Source organism: Falco biarmicus, chromosome 7 (genome assembly GCF_023638135.1).
Source record: "Falco biarmicus isolate bFalBia1 chromosome 7, bFalBia1.pri, whole genome shotgun sequence".
Lineage (NCBI taxonomy): Eukaryota > Metazoa > Chordata > Aves > Falconiformes > Falconidae > Falco > Falco biarmicus.
In genome coordinates this window covers 46,471,455-46,494,837 of record NC_079294.1, presented here as the reverse complement: position 1 = coordinate 46,494,837, position 23,383 = coordinate 46,471,455, and the positions used below count along the sequence as shown (strand labels likewise).

At 41.8% G+C, this 23,383-nt stretch overlaps 1 protein-coding gene across 1 annotated transcript; it reads right to left on the bottom strand.

Annotated features, from left to right (window-relative positions):
- Positions 1-85: 85 nt before the first annotated feature.
- POLE2 (DNA polymerase epsilon 2, accessory subunit) lies at positions 86-21,939 on the bottom strand. Its single transcript, XM_056347016.1, has 19 exons — positions 21,804-21,939; positions 19,217-19,317; positions 16,835-16,910; positions 15,319-15,396; positions 13,999-14,092; positions 11,834-11,908; positions 10,540-10,623; positions 9,925-9,981; positions 9,473-9,521; positions 8,394-8,466; positions 7,636-7,808; positions 5,482-5,571; positions 5,224-5,278; positions 3,966-4,025; positions 3,791-3,868; positions 3,261-3,369; positions 1,292-1,468; positions 1,092-1,159; positions 86-263 (listed from the first exon to the last, which is right to left on the bottom strand). Exons 1-19 carry the CDS (start codon positions 21,869-21,871, stop codon positions 245-247), a joined length of 1,584 nt encoding a protein of 527 aa, XP_056202991.1. The 5' UTR covers positions 21,872-21,939; the 3' UTR covers positions 86-244.
- Between the last annotated feature and the right edge of the window lie 1,444 nt (positions 21,940-23,383).

Below are 23,383 nucleotides of genomic sequence, written 5' to 3'. Positions count from 1 at the left end.
TGGTTCCCCCAGTTGCCTTCTTTTATTATGCTTTGCCAATTAATGTTCACTGTGACTCTATACTATATCTAAACTAAGACCAGTATCTTTTCCTGTAGAAGTTTATTTCTGTACAAAATACACCATTTTTGGCTTTGACATTTATTATAAACAGTCTGCAATAACATAAAAATTTATCCATCTAAAATGTACGCTACAGTTGGCTTCACAAAGGCTCACTCCCATTTTGCAGGCTTGCAGAAATTCAGAGACCCTGAAGCTTGCTGAAAATATCAAAGGAAAACAGTATTTAGTGGGATTTTTTTAGAAGGTGATTTACAATACTATCCTATTTCTTGATCTGTGAAAGACTTGGTAATGCTTTCAACTATTTAAAGACTTAAAGCATCTCATGGTATGAGATTTTCTATGTTCAAGTAAAAGTTACATGGGTCGATCTATTATTATCAGTTCCCTTGGGAAGGTGGGGGGTGTTACACACTCCGATTTGAAAAAACACAGCTTCTGCAACAAGGCACGAAACTGAATCAGTCAAGGTAAGTTTATACTTTTCCCATTGGGTTATACTGTCATTATTTCAAAAAGGCAAATAATCATCACAGTTGTAAGCCCTTTGATATGTTCTAACATTTTTTGGTGTTGCAGCTGGCCCTTTTTCCACTCATTTGAAGACCACAGTTGGAATTAATAGGTACAGGTTTAAATTATGTGAAATCAAAGCACCCAAATGGCTTCTGTGCTGGATGATGATCATAAAATGAACCAAGAATTAACCTATGTAACAAGCATCATTTCTGGAAATGAATCTGTTTCTCAGTTGGGTCCCAATTACTGAAAATCACGTAGTAGTCTATCTTTCCTTTGGGATCATGCTTCTCATCATTGTTATTTGACTGTAATTTCTAAATTTAATATTTTAGTTCTAGGCATTTGGATTTCTTACACTGCTGAAGTATGAAGCTTAAGTCTATGTTCAACTGCTAGAACATTCACTCTATTTATGTAATTGATTTTCTGTGTTCCTCCTGATAATTGGGAAGTCAGCAAATAAGAACATATATCCTTTTAAATGAGAAAGTGAATGTATTTACCTGTCTTCAACTGCCTTGTTGGAGGGGTAGAATACCTTAAACGAAAATCCACTTCTTGGAAATGAACCCTGTAAAAAAAAATCCATATACCACACTTGCGTAAGTAAAACACTGTACAAATAGTAACAGACATACTTGAATGTGACTGCACACCCCCCCCCCCCCCCTTCTTATTTTGGTAAAGCATAAGGCAATCTTACAGGATTTATGCAAAGACAGTCAGCGTTGGTGACAGTGAATGGGTCATATTTATCTGCAATGACGAGCATATCTGGCACAGGATACACCCTCAGGGTGTAGTCATAGGCCCAGTACACTGGGCTAACGTACAGTGGAAGTGGCGTCAGATGTCCTTGTGACAATATAGTCTTTACAAACTGCAACATAAACATACATAGTTAGTTTGGACCATTTTCTACAAGTCAAATTCATTCCTGCAGATGCTAATGCCCTGTTAATAAAGAAGCTTTGAACCTGGAAATGGTTTTTTGTGTATCTCTCTCCCTCTGATTATTAACAATTTCTAGAGTAAAGCTGCAACTCCCCTACAACAGGCAGCTGTTGTTTTGTTTGTTGTGTTGTGGGGTTTTTTTAATACACAAAGTCCTTTCTAAAGCATATCAACCAGTATTTAAGGATGTCAAAACTATTTCATCGATCAGACTCTCCAACACAGAGAATCTGCTTACCTGTTCCTCCAATCCAGGAAGTTCCAACGCTGCCACAACTTTAATTTTATGGGTGTTTTTTTTCTTCAAGGCTTTCCTCGCAGTACTAGTTAACCACAAGACCCACACTTAAACAGAGTCTTTCCCTGAACTGAGGAAATCATTTGGTCCAAATGATTTCAATTCCTTTGGCTGTTCTGGGAGCTGCCCTGCTCCACACACCAGCTGCCCTGTAAAATCCCCTTTTTCATCTGGCAAATTCCAACCAAGTTATTTTGGTTCCTGAGACTCTCTCCTCAAGCCCCTTGAAAGCTTTTATTCTTTCTAATTGATTATGTAGCTGCCGTTAGGCTCTGTTTTCCCCAAAGGGCCAAAATCACTACAGCAACTTGGTGGAAGGGTCTGCTATTGAAAGAAAATTATGTACCAAGCATAGGCTCGGTTATTCCACTAATAGGGTACAAGGCCTAAAGATACTAATAATTGAATCTAATGTTACAAAATTTCCCTCTCTCATTCATCTTTTTACACTGATGGCTGCATTAAAAAAACCCCTAATGACAGGCAGAAAAGGCAGAGGAAAACTGAAGTATGCAAAAGCAATTCAATACTATTATCTGCAGAAGTGTTACAATATATAATTCTACATTCTTCAAGATTCCTTTCTTTCCAAGCATGAGAAAGCCCTGTATGAGTACAGGGAAGTGACAGCTTGCAGCATACACATATGTGTATGCAAACATGCACGCTAAAAACACATTGTCCACAATGGGTTCGCTGTGTTCACAAAGAAACTGAGCACTGTTGTGATGGAGCAAAACAAGAAAGAGCTAAAACAAGTTTCTGAGTCAAGCAAACAAACAAAACCCTATAAAATAAACAGAAACAGACTCCATCCATCACTGCAATAAGCCAGTATTGCCTGGTTCATTCTCATTCAGTTATATCAGTAAGTCACATCAACTCCTGCTGTGCATTCATTAACTAGAATCATAACTCAAGAGTGCTGTGGCAATGTATCAAAAAGCAGGATTAAGACTTCAAGTGGGAAGGCAGAAGAAGCAGGTGACCTTTCAGAAAAGTGACGTGCTGCTTTACTGCAAATGTCACTGGATAATTGATCCAATTTTTTTTTTTTAAAAAAAAGGTAATTTATATTAAACTTTGCCCTTAGGAATCAATGTTTCTTGGTAGGACATTCATTGGTGGTGTACATACACTAACAGTCAGCTGCTATGAAGTTCTGCGTTCAAGGGCACCTGCAGTGGGACAGTCAGAATGACTCAATGCCATCTATCAGTATCGGGGTTTCAGTCCTTTTACTGTCAAGAAGGAAAGAAAGGTAATAATACTATGTGTATAGATCCTTCTTACCATCCCTCTTGGTTACTTTTGCAATGTGTCATGAGAATGCGGATCAGAGCATCCTAGCAGATGCAGACTTGCTGATCAAAAAAGAAGTCAAGATCTTAGCAAGAAGTGCAGAACACAACTCACTCACGTGGTTAGGAATGTCCATGTTGCTGCTAGGGAAGCGGACACAGTTTCTGCACATTTTGTTTACCAAATCTTCACGAAAGATAATGATTTCTTGGGTGCAATATTGAATCCTAAGTGGAAAACATTAATGAAATCAAATACATTAAGATGAAACTAAAAGATAGGAAGCTGCGTTATAAAGCTGATCTCCTTCTAATAGAGCAAAATGAAAAAGCACACTTGAATTAAAACACTTTCCCATCTTCCCTTCATTCCCTCCAGATTCAGAAAAAATGTAATCCTTTTGAACAGGATTTTTACACTTGCTATCAAACTTCTAGCATTACTTCCCTTCATCACTAATTTATTTATGTCTTAATGTATTTAAAACTACTTACAACTAATGCAAGTGAAGAACTCCATTAATTTGAGAAATTTGGGACAAATTTTTCCAAAATTTTAGTTTTTGAAAATTACATCTGCACATAAATTAGACATTCAGTAAAAAAAAAAAACAACACCATGAAAACTAGCAGTAAGTTACACTGTTACCGGCAAGGATTTGTGGTGAAAACTGAAAATGGCACCAGCTGTCTGAATTCCTCAGTAATATTTTTAGGCAGGGGAGGTCTAAAATAAATAGCAACAGATTTATCAATGAATATTCTTACTTTCTTTAACAATTTAACTCAAAATTACAAAATTTGAGGAAGTGAAGCAAACTGACCTTGGTAAAATAGAACCAGGACCAGGGTCTTCAGGGCCAGGGACAAACACAAATCGACTACTGTAAAAAGTTCAACGTACCACGTTTATGCAAAATGATCCTAGAAGTATCTAAACATTGGTTATATATTGCCATTACTCCACAGATGCATGCAAATAACCTATTTCAGGGCAGAGATGACAGCTCTTCCTGGCCTTAAGAACCACGGAAATCACAGCTAAGGCATAAGGTACCTATCCACTGCTCACTGAAGCAGAAGAAATCTTAAGAACTGTTCATCGTGCAAGGGGGACTGACTGTGGGAAGGGGGAGAGACCAGGTTTGCAGCCTGGCTCAGACTCAGTGTAATGGGCACCACAGTCCCATACAGGGACCCCAGATAATCCAGCAGCAGCACACCATGAGAACCCCACCGGGACACAGGACAGAGGATCAGTACAGGAGATATCCTTGCTTATATCCCACACATCTCAAGAGCTGCAGGCTGTGGCCATTCCAGCTTTTGGGGCCCATTCTAGGAACCAGAGCTACTTAGGTGCTACTGTTACAAATTCAAAGATAGAAAGGAAAAGCCTGGCTACCTCCCTGGCTTACTTGCCTTTGTATATTCCAGTGTCTGTAGAAGGGATTTAGTTCTCCAGGCCCAAAATGGGGCTCCCACAGAGCAGGGACACAAGAAGGGATAAATAAAAGATTCCTTTCCAGGTTTGCATTGCTTTGGTTAGTTCTCAAACTAGTGGCCGTGGAGAACCATGTATGCCAGAATGCAAAAGATAGCAATGAGGTGCCTCCATGTAGGCAGCTGTCAGCGTTTCAGATGACATTTTCCGGGGCTGGTACAGAAAGCCTGTAGGTGCTCATAGCAGCATTAAGACTTCATCAGTTTATAAAGCAGCACTGCTGAGGCAGAACCCTGCTGATTTCAAGGGAATTCCAGGGGAAAACGACTCACCCAAATAGCACTTTTGGGGAATCATGGGCTATGTTTAATCCATGTGGAAAATGTTCCAGGCAGAGGCAGTTTCACTTTTGATTACTGAACAGCAGCTTCCATGCCCAAGCTATTTTAGATAAAATCAAAACCTTACACTGCTCCCAAAACAAACTTAAGAGTCCTGTCACAAGACTAGCTTGCCATCTGATCATAGCTGGCTCACAGTAATGAGAAAACATGGTATCTGCTAGTTTCTTCAATTAAGTAAAGCAAAGGTTTCACAAAAGAAACAAATTTCCCTTTTTGTAGCAATTCGCTGGGTACCTTTTATGAATACTGGGATATTCACATATAATATCTGCAAGAGCCTTCAAAGAACCTAGAGTAAGAAGAAAAGAAATCTATGATACAACAGCTGGTTAGACAATAAATACACATTATATGAATCACCCCTATATGTCAGTACATTAGAAAATGTGTCACTTAGAAACTGAGGGTTTCTTTTCTGCTCTCCTAATTTGTTTTGCCATCATTATTTTAATTTAATGTACATGTCTGAGTGTATAACAGAGTCTTCCCTACCTTTTAGTGACTGGATTTGATTTTTTCCATATGGTGCAGATGAAAAATTTCCACAAAAGAAAAAGCAGGTTGGAGGTGCAGAGGAATAACCTGGAAAATAGAGTATCTGTGAGTATACCCATTCGCTTCAGTATCTTTCCACATTCAGCCTCCATTCCATTCCATGAAAGGCAGAAACTGAAGCAGCACTTCAAGCTCTGCTGCTATTAATACACCTGAACTATTTTCTTGATACAGGCTTTTGTTTGCTTAAAAAGAATGATGGCAATGTACAAGTGTCACTTCAAGGGAGCCCTCTGTTATTTACAGGCCCAGTTCCAACAACGTTGTTTGTGTGTATCCAGCTAACTACTAACCCAGGTCATATAATTAAACAAAGTATAATTAAAATAGATAATACAATTTTAAAATGGATTATTTCCTTAAAAGACAAAAATAGTGGGTAGGTAGCAACGGATTACTATTAAACCCCATGCATCATTCCAATTCAAGGTCTCTACCAACATCTAAGTCGCCATTTGGCACTACAAAGCAACAGTAACTGGAACTGTCTGAGCATTTCAAGAACCTGACGAATCCTCACAATATCACTAAATACCCAGAAACACATGCTTTATAGCAAAGAGTGGAAAAAGAAACCCAATTCTCATCCCTAAAATAAAAATAAAAACATCTACTCAGGCATTCATCTCACGTTCCAGGTTACTCTCAATTTTCCCAACGTGCAGTACCAGACATGGATTTACTTCACTATTTTTCTAGTTGGTAAATAGGGCAGAATTATTTATACCAGAGAAATGGCTCATCAATGTTTTTTTCCTTGCTATTCCACTCAGCTATCATTTTTAGTTTATAATTATGAAGCTTATTACTTGCCCATTAAAAAAAAAAGTCTCAAAATAGTAAATGCTATGTAGGCATCTTTGCCAGTTGAGTTCAGTATATCAACCTCACTGACCAAAGCCCCTTTATTTCTTCAGCACATGCATCTTGGGTCAAGTTCAGTCTGCTTCAAGGATCTTGCCAACTTTGATCAAGATAGCAAACTGGTTTTGTAACTTCTGGATGAGTGTCATAATTTGTGTCCAATTTTCTTTAGGTGAGTAACAGCTCCCACCCGTAATTTTATGTTGCTTATTTTTAAAGCAGCCACCCTCTCACACTTCCATTCTACCTAAGACAGACAGGACAAGCTGTTCCAAAACTGCTCTGGAATACAAAGAAGCAATTCACAGATCTCACACATGCTTGCTATCCAAATGTTGTCAACATTACTAATGTAATGAAGTGTGGAAGAAACAGTTCATATTTTAAGAGTAACTGACATTTTTTCATTGGTAGAACCAGAAAGTATTCAAGGGATTGCTGATCTCTGATCAAGTAAGGAGCTTTCTTTAAAACAAGCCTAGAAGAACTTTCACAAGCAAGGGAAGTGTTCTTGTCACAGCACATAAAACGGCTACTGTCCAAAAAACTATTAGTACTAAGTGATTCATGAAAAGGAAGTCTCAGCTTGCAAAAGTATAATACAATACAATTTTTAAAACTGTTAGAGAAAGATCCAAAACAAATGCAACAGCAACCATGAAATGCAAATAGCTGACACTAAAATTAGAGTGAGACTGCACTGGCTTTGGGCTTGGGTTCAGTGGGATCCTACAAAAAATAATACAGTTGGGCTTTTTCTAGCGTTCTCAAAATGGAAGTTCATCAAAAATGCACAATACAGTAATAACAGGACTCTTGAAAATTGTTGCCTTTTTTGTTTACAAGTATACTTTTGAAGAAAGGTACACAAACCACTGTCTTGCTGTCAGCTCTACACTGTCAAGTTTCCCCTGCCTGACAGGGATGCCCACTCAAACGATCACACGATGGAAGAATTCACAAAGCTAAACCAGCATAGAACCGATTCTCCAACAAAGACAATTAGTTTCCTGCTGAGGTGTTCCCTGAATTAGCTCACCATGGGGTCAAACTTCCCAGCCAATGCCAAGGAGGGGACGCAGCCACAGCTGAGGACCAAGGACCAGCTAGGCATCAGACTGCCTTGCTGCACTTGTCAGCTCCACCCATCAAAACTGCTAAGGGCTAAGGAAAACGGTAAAAAAAATCTCTAAAACATGGCTCAAAGTCAAAGCAGTTCTCACCTACCTGAAAACATTGTGTGAAGCTTTTCCAGTACTTCTGCTTGGTCCAGCCACACATCAGAAAGAAATACAAACATGGCGTCTTCGTTTTCATCCTCCAGCTGCTTTAGTTTGGCAGAAGCCTTTACTGAAGCTGAAGAAGGCCCTCCAAAGAAGTTCACATTCCCATAGAAGGCCCTACATCAGTAAAATATTCAGGTTAGTTCTGTTTTCTTCCCAGATCGTTAGTAGTTTTGATTATGACTCACTTAATCCATTTTAATTATTATCATTATGATAGGTAGCTCAGATGGTATCAAGAATCATTTAGTACCTCACAAAGAAATCAAGGAAGAGAAACGGCAGTCACCTAGACATAAGGCTGGAGCACTGCCTTGCTGTAACTCAGCAGATCATCTCAGCGTAATATTTATCCTGGGTTCTTTCCCACATCCATTCTTTAAGCAAGTAGGAATTTCTTATTCCCATGTAATAGTTACCTGGTTTTGCAATTGAGAAGGGCTTAGATCCCAATTATCATTAATATGCAGAACCCAATGGCCTTTGGAAGGGTTTTTCTGCTAGCACTACAGGCTTTAGCACTGATCCAAGTGGACCAGCAAGTCCCAAAATTGCTTCCTTAGAATTGCATTTATTTTGGAGCATTTGGGGATGGGGAAGGATAGCATACTTTAATGTCACAGAAATTATAAAATAATAATGCGCTTACTTAGAAACCCATAACAAAATATGGAGGGAGGCTGCCAAAAGTCAGTTTTATACCTAGTGGTAGCAGAAGGCTCTGTAGGCGGAAATCCAAAAGCGTTCACATGAAAAACTTCATCTTCATACCAGCCTAAGAAATTTTTGAACAACAAAATAACCTTTCATTTTTTGAACAACATCATGTCCTAGACATTAGTCAGACAGTTGGCAGCTGCGCTACATAGCTAGACCCAGCCTCCATCAATCCCTCTCTTGTGATTGCACCAGTCCCTGTGCTGTTCAGTGGTGAACCAGACCAGGGAACTATCTGGCTGGAAAACAGGCTGAGCAAGAAACCAACTATTTTTTACCCCAGATGCTTATTTGAATGGATTTGCTGCACAGCCACATGAACAACCATCTCAACCCAACTGAGTAAGAATGTAGGGGAACCAGAAGCATTTTCGCTGGCCCTGTCCTGGAAGAGTCTCTGTCCAACTGCACCCTTTCTCAAGAACTCTCCCACCCATTAGAGGCCCAGAAGTAATAGGGAACTACTTGTCCCCACTATCATTCGTGCTCCTAACTTCTATTTACTTTATAAAATTGAAGCATAAAATACATTATTAGAAAATAGACTGGGATTATGTATATTGCACAGAATAATATCCTACAAACAGAAATGTCCATTATTTTGCTAAAGCAAGGCTCCAAAACTGCAAGCCCTTACATCATCTTAATGAGAAGACTCATTAAAGTCTCTGAAGGACTAAAGCTTTTCCAACAGAAAGCAGGATTTTCAGATTGTTAAATCATACTGTTCAGTTATTCTAGTTCGTCTTCCTAATCTAGTCATATGTCCTCCAAGCATGCTGGAGCCAGGCTAACTAAGGCAAATCTTCAAAGCTGCTGCAGATGCTCACATCCCACCGGCATCGCTGAAAACCACAAATTTTGCAGAGCTCTCTTCTCTGTCTCCAGAGCCCACAAGGTAACAGGAAAAGCTTTTGGCCAAAAATCTCAGTCACCAACTGCTTATGGTCAAGCCTTGTCAACATGAGACTTGTCTGTTCAGCCACATCTGGCAGACATGTAACTACAGCAACAGCCATTAACAGAGTAACTTATTACAAGCTAAGAAAAATAGTCTGCTTTACCTTCTGCCAAAACAAAGCATGATTCAGTATATAAACCACTGTGGAACTGGTGCAGAAAGGTTAAGAAATGTATTTTTCTTAGATCAGGAATCTTAAACTAGCTTTTTAGCCGAAGTTTGCTTTCCAGCTGGTGTAATACATTTGGACACTATTGAAAGTTCACTGCCTTAAGAGCCAGACAGTTACCTGGTAACTGAGCAGGTAAGTTCATAAACAGCCTGCAAACAGGAACACACTCTGCTTCCACTGGGAGGAATACTAACCTTTTCCTAACAGTCTCTGTGCAAGGGCACTGAGCTGCAGCAACCAAGTAATTTGAAAAGAAGGAAAAAGACAGAGCTGCAATTCGCGATACATTATTTTTTAACAGTCAGTACTGATTTATTATTCAATTTAAAATTTTCCAGGTCTATAGGAAATTCTTCAACTCTTACATCACAGGAAAAGGATATTGCTTTACTAAGGTCTAGCTGGACGACTCCTGTAGGGTCTTCGAGGAAAAATTTCCCCTAAAAAACAGTATTAATTAATAAAGCAAAATACATCCAAACACATAAATGCTTCAATCAGAATCATCTATCAGTCAGAAATAATGTAGTTGTCTTTAACATCATGATCTTAGAACACACTGGCAGAACTGGAAACGATGCTGCTTATAGCAAGTGTATCTTAGCACCTCCCCTTTGAGCTGCTGCAGTCTGGATTGCTGGTGCACCCCTCCCCTACAGTCACAGTCCAATGCAATGGCAAGTCCAAACACAGTCACTGTGAGCTCCAGTGTTTCAAGAAAGGGCACACCTGAAAAACGTAACTGGTTCTGGTTGCTGACTCAAAGCATTACAAAATTCTGCGGTGAGAAGACATTTTCCCTCACACACCAGAACCACCTGCTTGTGGAAAAGTCTCTTCTTAGGAAATGGATCTTGCACCACTGATGTTGATAGGAGTTCTGCCCCTGACATATATGATGAATAAAGTGGTGAGATATTTAAGTCTTCTCATTTTCTAATATATTACAATGTTGAATGACTGGTGACCTAGATACTCTACAATGAAAAGCAACCTACCTCCTTAAGCTGAGTTATCATCCCAAGCACAATCACTTCTCCCACTTTAGCTGTATTGCCCAATAGAGTTTCTATTGTTTTAAGCTGGAACCAAAGGTGAAGAATCAAATAAGAATTAAATCAAACTCTCCACGTATCTATTCTTAAGCAAGCAAGACAACGCACCACATAGCACTCATTTTTACATAAATACACTAAAGAGCTATGAGAAAATACAGGCTCATTAGAAAAATCAGGGACATATTTTTGAATGTCAAATGTAGCACAGTTTAGGAAAAGATTTCCAATAACTGATGCTAGCATAAAGAACTGCTTAGCAAGTAAATATTTATTGTGATTACTTTCCTTAAAACTGAATTAAAGCTGAAAAGAACAAGTGGCAATTTCTGCTCTTGCCTAAGAATGTCAGTTGCAGTTATTGGATCCTCAGCAGGAGGATCCAACCCGAGCCACAGGGCCAGCCTGCACCCATGCAGGAACAGTGGTGACTTTTATCGAGGAACCTTGGATGACAGAGAACACTCTAGAGTGATGCAGGTGACATTGCACAGCATGCTGTCTGCAGTTTCTGGACAAACTTATTTTTATCAAACTGCAGTTAGGAGAGACAATCATCCTACAACACCAACATAAGCAATGCATTTGCCAGTGCTGACAGGGAGGATAGGAAGCAGTCAAGGGAGAAAGATGTCTATAAAGCCTAGATGGAGATAAAGGCTCCACTCAGCTAAGGTCAGTTGCTTTTTTCTACATGATGGCATGCTCTGAAAAGGGACAAGCAGGGAAGATGAGCAAAGCAAAAGCTGTTATTTGGTACCCAGTGACACACACACCCTTTCTCATCTTTTTTCCAGAATACGCAGTAACTGTATAATATAGTAGAGAGGGTTTAATATGAGAAAGCTGAGATGGGAACAGAACAGACTAAAGTTATGACTTTATTCAACTATAGGTTTGTGAATTTAGTGCTTATGAAAGAAAGAAGCAGGGAAAATATTCCCAAGCAGAGGGAAGCAAAGTGTACTAAGCTGAACAGCTAATGTTCTTCCACCGCAGGAAGCCATGCTTCTCTTGCACTTCATAGCTGCTTTTCAGTGGTTTGGTCATCATGCTGATCTGAGACAAATAACTGCATTTTTGACAAACAGGCTAAAAATGATCAAAAATAACTTGTTTGCATTGATTACTCATACTGGAGGCAAAACTAAGATGTCAGTGGAGAACTATTACTGTATTAAAATGTAACATAAGCACCATTTCCTTTGCAAGAAGAAAAAAGCTTTTTTTTTTTTACCTGGAATTTGCTCCTACTGTCATCAGGATGAGCAACGATCACTGAAGGAGTAAACAACTCATGTCTATGAGTCCTCTGCAGAAACCAAAATTGAAGTAATTCAGTTTAAAAATAAATGAGCACTTTCGAAAAGCCAGTTCATTACAACCACTATCCAAAATACTTTTTAAAGTTCTCTTACCCTATTTCATCCAGAAACATTTAATTTGTTGAGCATAATCAGTTCTTTTGACAAGAATTTGCTTCTAAGAAACAGATGATCAGTAATACCGGACAAAAAACCTAAGCCCAAAAAATTAACATCAAAGCGCCTGTAATGCTTCCAAAAGAAGTTATTTCTGACTACCTGGAAAGAAGGGGTGAGAGGCCAAGGGAAGATAAACTGTATTAAATGGTAACTATGTGGAAAAGAGCAGATTTCTCTTCAGGGCAGGGCCTATTAAAAGTAAACACTTTTTTTTTTTTTTTTTAACAGGACCAAGTACACTAACAGATTGTCCTGGTTTTGGCTGGGATAGAGTTAATTTTCTTTTCAGTAGCTGGTACAATGCTGTGTTTTGGATTTAATATGAGAATAATACTGATAACACACTGATATTTTTAGTTGTTGCTAAGTAATAGTTAGCCTAAGTCAGGGACTTTTCAGTTCCTTAGGCCTTGCCAGTGAGAAGGCTGCAGGGGCACAAGAAATTGGGAGGGGACAAAGCCAGGACAGCTGACCCCAACTGGCCAAAGGGATATTCCATACCACAGAACATCATGCTGAGGACATAAATGGGGGGAGTTGGCTGGGGTGGGCCAGTTGCTGCTTGGGGACAGGCAGGGCATCAGTAGTGGGTGGTGAGCAACTGTGTGCTGCATCATTTGGGGTTTTTTACCTTTTGGATTTTATTCCTCTCTCTCCTTCTCATCACAATTGTTGTTGTTGTTACTATTATTGTATTTTATTTTAATTATTAAACTGTTCTTATCTCAACCCACCAGTTTTACCTTTTTCCTGATTCTCCTCCCCTTCCCACTGGGAGGAGGAGTAGTGAGTGAGTGGCTGTGTGGTATTTATTTGCCAGCTGTGGTAAAACAACGAAAACAGCTGTGTAAAAAAACCCAGCCAAACTGCAGAGAGCTTGATGAAAATGCATTGTAGAAATTTTCACTTCTTTCACCGTTTTTCATGCGGTCTGAAAGCCACCCCTTGGAACAAACCCACCGCTACCAGCCCATGTAATACACACAGTAATTCCTACCACCAGCCCTCACCCACGTATTGACCTGAACCTTCACTTTTCTGGAGGTCAGAAAGGAGTACATACCATAAGCAAACACAAAACTTGCACAACAGAGAGTCTATGTGAAACCAGCAGGCAAAGAGGTGCAATAACACAATACAGTGGAGGACAAGAAGGCTTCAGGATATACACCCTATGGACACCTCCAGCTGCTGTTCACAGAAACCAACTGGTTTGCACGAGCATGCAATTCCAGCAGGTTTCACTAATCCTGATTTGTATGAACTAAAGCTTCTTCAGTTAATGGCTAACTTGTCTTCCAGGGCAGAGGTTCCCAAATTGCAGTACAGATACTCCTAGTGCCAGTAAATTCCCTGGCAGACAAGAGTTGTTGCTGCCCTGGAGTAGCTGACGCTGTGCATGCAACTACCACACGGTCCAAAGGACAAGCAGTTCGTGCAGGCAGCTGAGTATGTCCGTGCTGCCCACGGGGCAGCGCAGACAAAAAGCTGTGCTCACTGCCTGTGGCCAGGCGCTTCGCTCACACTTCGGGCCAGGGTTGCACACAGGCAGTAAGGTCTGCTAAGCACCTGCCAGCACCAAGCAGGATCTGTGCTGTGGATAGCCTGCTGCAGTTAGTGCAGACACCTGAAAACCGACTACCAAGTCATCCGTTAGCAACCTGCTCCCCATCCCCTCAAGGGCCATCGCTGGGCTGCCCGACAGAGACAGGGCAGAGCACAGCACTGAGCAGACAAGTGACAGTCCCAGCTCATGAGGTGAGTGGAAGAAAAGGAAGAACAGGGTTGTGACCCTGTTCTGAGGGATAATCAGACAGAAAATGCCGAGAGACTGACAAAGTCCTGTTGTACATGTAGGAATGTAAAAAACAGCGTTCTGTTTGTGTATTTTGTTAAACAAAGCAAAATTTCTTCTGACCTGTTGCAAGATGGAGTAGCGTTCTCGAAACAACTCCGCTTTATCTCTGGCAGTTCCAAATAAATTTGGTACAGGAAAGTTGGTCATTGACAGACTGCAAGAAGTTTAACATAATCAAGATTAAAAAAGGTATGTTCCACACACAAAAATGACTTACTGATCTAAAAGTTGTAGGAGGCTGCTGTAACACTACTGCATAATTTATTTACTCAATGACAAAGATTTCTGCTACGGATCCTGCGTTTCTGCATTTTGAAGGCTACATCCATTTAATTTCCCTCTACCTCACAGGCCTTGAGATTTATCTTTCCACCTGAATGGGACCCTGCAGAAATAATTTTTTTAAGAAGCAGTTATGTCTTTAAGTGGCCATGAGCAAGAGTATTTTCTTCCTCTTGGTTAGCAGATTGCATTCAAGCAGCTCTCTGCTTCCAATAGCCCGGAAAGCCAGAAAGTGGCACTGGAATAAAACTCCTACTGCAAACTTGCTTTTGCTGGACTGACAGAATCATGAACCAAGGCTAGAATATGATCACATATAACATGAAGGTCGCTGCAACCCCTCACAATGAACACCACTATCCATTCCTCAGCTAACACCACTTTAAGATTTTTAAAAGCACAGCCTCTTTTTGGCTTAGCAGTCTGGGCTACTTGCTATTAAAGGTGAATTCTTTACCTAGCAAAATATTTACAACCAATTCCTCCAATTACTTCTTCCTTTCTCCAACCTCCAGAATCACCAGTTGCTCCTAATTTTTTCTTTTTTAGTTTCTGTAGCTCTCCTTAGAAGTCCTCCAGGGCTTCAGGGAGTTGCAAGCTACAGTCAAAGAAGTAAATACATGCAACAGACAGGCTAGTTTTGTTTTTTTTTAATTAAACAGCCAACTGTGGAAAAAAAACCAACCCAAACTACATTTTGTGATGGATATCCTTAGCCTTACTGTCTCTTTTATTCATTAGATGGCATAAACATGGTTGGACATTTTACTATCTAATAAACACCCTAAAGTTTCAGAGCCAGTAACATCATAGGCAGCACAGAATACACTGCCACAGGAGATACAGGTCCCCATTTCAGTTGCATCCTACTGGACTAGGAAAAAATTCAATGCCACATTTATTTATAAGCCAGCATTTATCATGCAGTCTGACTGGCTCTTTAGAGACTAAGAAAAAAATTATCTCACTTTCTCACTCAGCCTTGAGATGAGCAGACCCAAGAGGGAAAGATTACAAAGCAGACTTTTAATCATACAGAAACAGAGGCTTTTTTCTTAAAACAAGATATGGTTGAAATTTAAAATATGCAAGACTTACGGTAGAAACTTCTTTCCTTCTGAATTATAAATATAACGTGGAATATCAAAGGCTCCAATAATGTTGAAAACATTTTCTCTGAAATAAGAATACATTTACAACATTATCTGAACTGCATGAAACAAACAGCAACAAAGCATGCCAAATAAAATTATATTCATTTTGTTCACTATCACCCTGCATTATCACCATTTTTCCTGCGTCACTCACTTTACCTATTGGATACTCCTGCATCTTCCAATTCAAAAAAAGAAAGTCTTCAGAAATTCATTTAGAAATGAGAGCAGGATACATCTCCTCTTAACCATCCTCCGCTATCTTTTTTGACAACAGAACAGCCTTGGCACGGTTAACGTAAGTTTAAACAACAGACATGCACAACTCTTCAGACCATTAATTGAGTTGATACATCCCATTATATTTACAGGCTCAGCTCCCTCCTCCGATGCCTCTCATTCCCCTCTTACTGTAAGCGGATCAAATTCATCAGAGTAGATAAAATTATCCCATGAACCTTCACGAAAGCTTACAGGCACAGGAGAACCATCACTGCCTATCAGACACTGATGTCTGAGGCTTCAGAGTGCATTTCGTACAACACTTTGCCTTCAAGCTTTCTGCAGCGTAATTCAAGAGAGTTGTACAGGCTGGCCCTGCGATCTGTAGAGCTTTTCCCTTCAGGACTCTGTACTGAGGATCTCTGCATAGAGATTTCTCTTCTTTTCTGGAGCTAAAATTATATTAAGTATATGAAGTGACACAAAGAAATGTCACACTCAAACCATCCACATCATAAAAGTTCCAATGACAAGAAGAAAACTAAAAAGCAAATTTGCTTCATATTGAGAAACTGTGGGGTCACAGTGTCTAATTGGCATACCTAGCAAACCATTTATTTTCATGCTTTGCATTAATATTCAATATACAACGTAAACACTAAAGAAACACATTCATCACAATCACAAATAAAGTTCTCAGAAACTCAAGTAATTGCTCTCCACTTTGTTATCAGAGAGTGAAAATCAATCATGGTTTTAAAAAAACCTGCCCTGCTATACAAAAAACAGAAACAAGCACCACGGAGGAAAATTTTTCCAAGTGCATTCAGAAAAGAAGTATCTTATGAAAGGCACAAAAATAACCTTAGATAATTCTGATCTAGAGAATAGGAAATAAAGACAGGAACAGAAGTGACAAGTTCTCCCTGGATTGTAACTACTGGTTTACTTTGTTGGTTAATATTCAACCTGTATCACACGTAACACATAACCAGAGCATTTTAATTCCAGAATGTCAGCATTATATTTAGAATCCCCTAGAGGCCTATCCATGAGAACAAATTTTCTAAGAAGGAACATTACTAACCTTCAAAGACAGTACCAGGAAGACAAAAGCACAAAGCAATTACTGCATGTGTAGCACTAGAGAAAATGCCTGACATTTATTTCCTAAGAAGAAATAAGGGAATGAATACCAACTCCCGTAAACATCAAATAAAAAAATAATGTCACCGTACATAGTTTCATCTGATGCCTGGCTACATTCTTGGACAGCTGCTTCCACTGTGGATTGTTCAATCATATTAGATGACACTGAAAAGAAAATTTCAAAGGATTAAAACTGCACGCTATGGAAAGTAGTAAGAAAGAGAGTTAGGAGGTCTTAAATATTTTACAAAAAATGGTTTGGTCTTCTCAGAGGAATATATTGCACAAATAAGCATATTTTCGGTAAGCTAATGACACATGCTGTTTTCTCTTTACAAATTGATCACTTAATATTCTTACCAGAAGGATACATCTCTGGTGAAAAAATAATCCACACGCATACCGTGCCCACCATTAATTCACTAAACATGGAGAACAACACAATTATAGTTGATGCAAAGCTGCCAAATATACTACAAATGTGTTAGATCTGAGCCTTCACATTCTGGAGGATAATTTTGTTTCAGAACATTATCACACAGACTGTTGTCATAAATAAGTATTCCAACAGTTTAACACAATTTTGAAGATAAGCACATTGTTGTCTTCATGGGTTTAAACTGATAATTAAAATTTTAAAATATTTCTAGACACTAGTGTTTTGCTGAATTTGAATGGAAAACCATTGATGCAGATTCACAAAAGGACTTGGCCAGCATTGCCAAGCCTAACTGCTGGGCTTCTGGAACAGAAATCAATACATGAAAACCTGCCCTTGAGCTCCCTGTTCAGGGTATGGGACTTAAAATCACAATTCCTGTAAGACAGTGATGAATAGCAGAGCAAAAGGAGTACTAAGGGAGCTAGCAGGAATCACATGAGAGACCAGCATTCTGAATTGCACCTCTACCTCTAACTTCAAACAATTCATGGATATTAACTGGACAATATTGGAATTTGTAGCACAAAATTACACCCTGGACAAAGACCAGTGTTGGCGAATGCACTGACTGCATGCACTACATTGGCCCTAGAGTTTCTTGTACCAATTCATGTTTGTTCAAAAATGTGGATGCATTAATTTGTATCAGCAGACTTTATGCTAGACCAGGACCAGTTCTTCAAACTGCTTTTACTCCCTGTTTGATCAGCTATGATCTGTTATCCCATAACCAGTGAAAGGATATAAAGTCATAGATTCTGTAATCCACGCTGCAGTAAAACTATAGAACAAGCATATACCCACTCTTGATTTCATCAGGTTTAAATGAAAGGCTGGGAAGGTTTCCTGAACTCACCTAAGGCTAGTACTTATTGTAGAACACATTTATATGAATTTGAATTCAGCCAAGAACTGGAAGTGAGCCCAAGTTTCCTAGTTCTCATGAGCTCTGATCAGTAAACACACATATATGTCAAGCATCAGGTGCTACGTCTGCAAGACACATTCTTCAACTAAAGGTTCTACAACTCCTATATTTTGTGCTGTCAGTGCCAGGTACATCTTGAGCTACTACCCCATGCCTTTCATGACACTTAGGAGCAAGGACACTGGAACTGTGTACCTCAGGACATACTGTCCCAGCTAAGCAGGAGGCAGTCCCCAGACAAAATACTCCTGGCCAAGACAATGGACTTTCAGGCATGCTCAGAACCAAGTGGGTCATGAGAACTCTACCAACAAAAGCTCAGCTCTTTGAGTGTCTCACGTTTTTATGGGATTTTCCAGGAGTTTTCTGGATTGCACTTTTGGATTTAATAATTTATAGAATTCTACGTACTTTCACATGCCAAGCTGGACAGCTTCTCCAGTGCTACAGTGCCCCAACCGTTACCAGCATCTTCTGCCCAATGTTACTATCCTGAGATAACATCAGCATCTGCCTTGCTGCTTCAGAGCATATCCAGGTGATGGTTAAACTCCATCCACAGTTGGTTCACATTAATAAGCTGGACCACTATACTGGTGTACTTCCATCTCCCGGCTCCACCTGGCTGCAAAGGCAGTGATCTCTGAACAAAGGAATCTATCTGCTTCCTTCCTGCAATCACAGCTAGGCTCCTCAGATTATAGCTGTCAACAACCCTAACCCTTTTCTGGACCTGGACTATGAATAAAAAGTGAATTACTTTCTCATTATTTCTTTGGTTTATTTTAATATTTCAAATTATAGTTTCAGATGCAAAGATGTCCATAGAAACTCAGCTAGGTGCTTTTAGTAACTAGCACTGAAAAAACTCACTACTCTTGGAAAAGTCAGGAGGTTGCCAACTTTTAAAATGGCATACCTTTTGCAGATATTAAGAAATTCAGTATTCAACTAAATGTCAACAAACACATTTATCTTGATCAACCCCATAGACTAGAATGATACCTTAGTGCATATGTTGCCAATAGCTCTGTTGTCTAAATAACATCGTAAGTGCAAGATAAACTCAGCAAGCTTAAGAAAAATAAATTGTTTACTTACAAGGCTGTTTTTCAACGGCATCAATGACATTTTCAATTACATTGTCGAGTTCCACTTCACTGATGGACTCAAAGGCTTCGGCAAGATACTTTAGAGCATCCCTAATTCCAATGAAGATAGTCAGCTCAAAAAGCAATTAATTTTCAATGGTTTACATAAACTATGCCAATTTTGGCAGATGTGCACATAATCACTAAATGGGTTGTGATTAAAAAAGTAGAAATAATTAGTACTGCATAATACTGCACTGGTTTAAGTCAAAGAAAAAATATCATCAGGATTGAAAACACTGGGGATAAGAAGCAGACACAGAGAACCTCATCTTCATACAATCATAGAAAGACTAATGTCAGAAGGGACCCCTAAGGTGGCCTGGTCCAGCTTTCTGCTCTAACAGCACGGGCTGGTCACATTGCTCACAGCGCTGTTCAGTGAAATTCTGAACGTCTCCAAGGATGGAGTTCCCACAGTTTCTCTTGGTCCTGTCCCGGTGCTCAACTACTCTCCTTGGGAACAATTTTTTCATAGGATTGTAGAGAAGCCCACGTGGACGGGACCTCTGAAGACCATCTGGTCCAACTTTCTACTGAAAGGAAGGCCTTACATTATGCTATCCAGGGCCCCCAACAAGACAGGTCTTGGAAAACTTCCAGCGAGGGAGTCTCCACCACTTCTCTAGTCAACTACTCCGAAGTTTAATTGTTCTTACAGCGAAGATTTTATTTTAAGCTTGTGCCCAATGCCTTTTGCCCTGTCATTGTGCAAAACAGAGAATAAAGTACCTCCATCTTTCTATAACCACCTTGTAGGAAGACAGATTAGATCCTCCTGAGCCCTCCCTTCTGGAGGTTCAATAAACCCAAATCCTTCACATTTTTTCCATGTCCAGTTCTCCAGCCTTCTAATCACAGAATCATAGAATGATTTGGGTTGGAAGGAAGCTTTAAAGGCTGTCTAGTCCAACACCCTGCAGTGAGCAGGGACACCTTCAACTCCACCAGGTGGCTCAGAGCCCTGTCCAACCTGGCCTTGAATGTTTCCAGGGATGGGGCATCCATCACCTCTCTGGGCAACCTGTGCCAGTGTCTCATTGCTCTCACTGTAAAAAATTCTCCTTTATACCTAGTCTGAATCAACTCTCTTTTAGTTTAAATCCATTGCCCCTTGTGCTACCGCAACAGGCCCTGCTAAAAAGTCTGTCCCATCTTTCCTACACGCCCCCTTTCACGTACTAGAAAGCTGCTGTAAGGTCTCCCCAAAGCCTTCTCCAGGCTGAGCAATCCCAACTCTCTCAGCCTTTCCTCAATGAGATGTTCCAGCCCTCCAATCATTTTTGTGGCCCTCCTCTGGACACACTCCAACAGGTCCATGTCTTTCCTGCACTGATGACCCCAGAGCTGGATTATATCTTGGTGGCCTTCTGCTACACCCTCTCCATTTCTTTAATGTCTCTCCTGAAGCAAGGTGACTAGACCTGGACAAGTGGGATTTCTTCTGTTGCAGTCTGTGCTTCCTGCCTCTCACCCCTTCTCTGTGTGCCGGCTCCTTCTCGCCAAGTTGGATCATCTTTACCCTCTTTTCCACAGACTGAGCAAACCCAGCTCCTCCCACTTCCCTTACACACCGCAAGCTCAAGCCCATGGCCACCTTAACAGCCCCCTGTAGGACCCACTCCAGGTTACCAGTATCTCTGAGATTGGAATTATTTTCATTCTAAATAACACAAGAATCAGAAATTAGCTTCTTGCCTCATCCTTAGGCTACAGTCTCACAGTTAAAGATAACAATTTTCTTATCAACATCACCTGTTGGCCAATCAAACCTGGCATTTTGGTTAACAGCCTGACCTTCAAAATGTCTCAGTTCATTTAACTGTGGCAGTCGGGAGCACTGAACTTGGGCTCCTCACTAATGAAATTGTCAGGACATTGTCCAAAATAATCACATCCCATCCACGTCGGAAACAAAATGGAACTAATATTAACACAGGATCTTGAAAGGGAAAATATGAGCAACAGAGCCCCAGGCACCCTTATAAATCATGACACCTTCCACTGCAAGTAGAAATCACTTTTATTTGACCTCGCAATCTCTAACTAATACACACTATTATGTACCTTAGGACATACCCTTTTTTTCCTCCAGTACAGAACTGGCAAGTGTAACTCAGGAAAGAGATCCCAAAGTTGTCAGAGCTAGCTGCGGACAAAAAAGCCCAACAAAACCCCCAGCACCACGGCGGGGGGGCCCACGGGGAGAGCAGGGGCAGCTTCTGGTGCTACCTAACCCCGCGGCGGGCACGTCCTGGGTGAGGATGGATGGAAGTGGCCCACAGGACAGGGCTTCGGAGGAGACTCCAACGGCCGCTGGGCAGCGCAGGGGAAAGGAGGGGAAGGAGGGAAAGGCATCGCCACCTCCCCGAGGAGGCGACGGGGGGTGCGGACCTGTCCCTGACCACATCCCACGACTCTAGGCCCTGCGGCGCGCCCCGAAAGCAGAAGGCGGCCTTGAGGGAGGCATGAAGGACCACCGCCACCCCCCGCCCGGGCGGCGCGCATCCCCCCGCCCCAATCCCGGCGCTACTCACGCCCGCAGCAGCAGCCCGCGCAGCCGGAACGCGGAGCCCAGGCGCCGCCGCAGCCGCTCCGGCTCCATGACGGCCGCTTGGCGCCAAACGGCACCGCGCCGCCGCCGCCCGGCCCGGCCCGGCCCTGCCCTGCCCCGCCCCGCGGCGGGCGGAGGCTTCGCCGCGGCCCCGCCACCGCCCGCGGGGCTCGGCCTGCAGGAGCTGGGGCACCCGGCCCGGCGGGCGGCCCCCTCCCCCGGCGCAGGGCGGGCGGTCGCGGTGCCTCGTGTTTTCCGACGTCCTGGAACTTCTCCCCGGGAACGGCACCGCTCCGTGCCGAGCTGCCCAGCAGCCTGAAGGCACCGTTGTTCTGTAGTGAAATGTCACAACAAAGCAAGGGAACAGTAAGGACGCCAAACACAAATTGCTGCGGCTGACACGAGTTGCCCAACAACATCTCCCACCTTATTAGTTTGTTGCTTCACAGGCAACGTAGCTTGCAATACTGCTGACCCCTCGTCACTGCTTGTAGGCCCTGGTACAGGTTGTGCTGCATCGCCAGTAATCTGCAGTCTCTCCGGCTTCAGTTTTACCTGCCATAACACATCCATCAAACACGGCTGGCTGTGAATAGATCCTGCTTGCACTCCTGTGGCCCAGCTTTGTTCTCACCCGTTGACGCCTTTAGTCCGTTAGCATGGGATGTTTCTCTCCCATACTTCATTTCTCCTCACTGGTTGATCAGTCTCTCCCAGGGTTCACCAGCTGTGGATCGGGGCTGTTAGCAGCCTGCTGTAGTTCTGCACTTGGTTGGTTGGCTGTATAATATCTGTCATAACTCTGCCTTGCCTTTAACTACCACTTTGTAGGGCTCTTTCCTAGTGGAAGGGTGCCCTGGGACCCTGGTCCTTTCTCTTACGCTCTTACACACAGACAGTAACTGTCCTGCCTGGCTGCCAAGTTTCCTAGCACAGCTCTTTGGTCGCCTGAGAGTTTGGTATATGGTAAACTCTTAGTTCTTCAGTTCATCACTACTCATGTGCCTGCACTGCCAGAGATCCCTCCCAGCTGGTTCTGTCTTGGCCAACAAGTACATGATGGTCTCCAAGGCTGTTTTTATGCATAACTGGGGGAACTGCTGTTGTACATGATTTTTCCTTTGGCCCTGAAGCAGCTGAAGTCTGTTGCAACATACTGAGTCCTGGTATAAAGCATGACCAAGAATCACAGAATGGTCGGGGTTGGAAGGGACTGGAGTCCAACCCCCTGCTCAAGCAGGGTCTCCCAGAGCGGGCTGCAGAGCCACGTCCAGGCGGGTGTGGATGTCTCCAGAGCAGGAGACCCCACCGCCTCTCTGGGCAGCCCGTCCCAGCGCTCCGGCACCCTCACGGTAAAGACGTTTCTCCTCACGTTCAGGTGGAACTCCCCGTGTTGCAGCGTGTGCCCGTTGCCCCTTGTCCTGTCGCTGGGCACCGCTGAAAAGAGCCTGGCCCTGTCCTCTTGACACTCACCCTTAAGATATTTGTAAACATTGATAAGATCCCTCTCAGCCTTCTCCAGGCTGAACAGGCCCAGTGCTCTGTCTGTCCTCACAGGGAAGA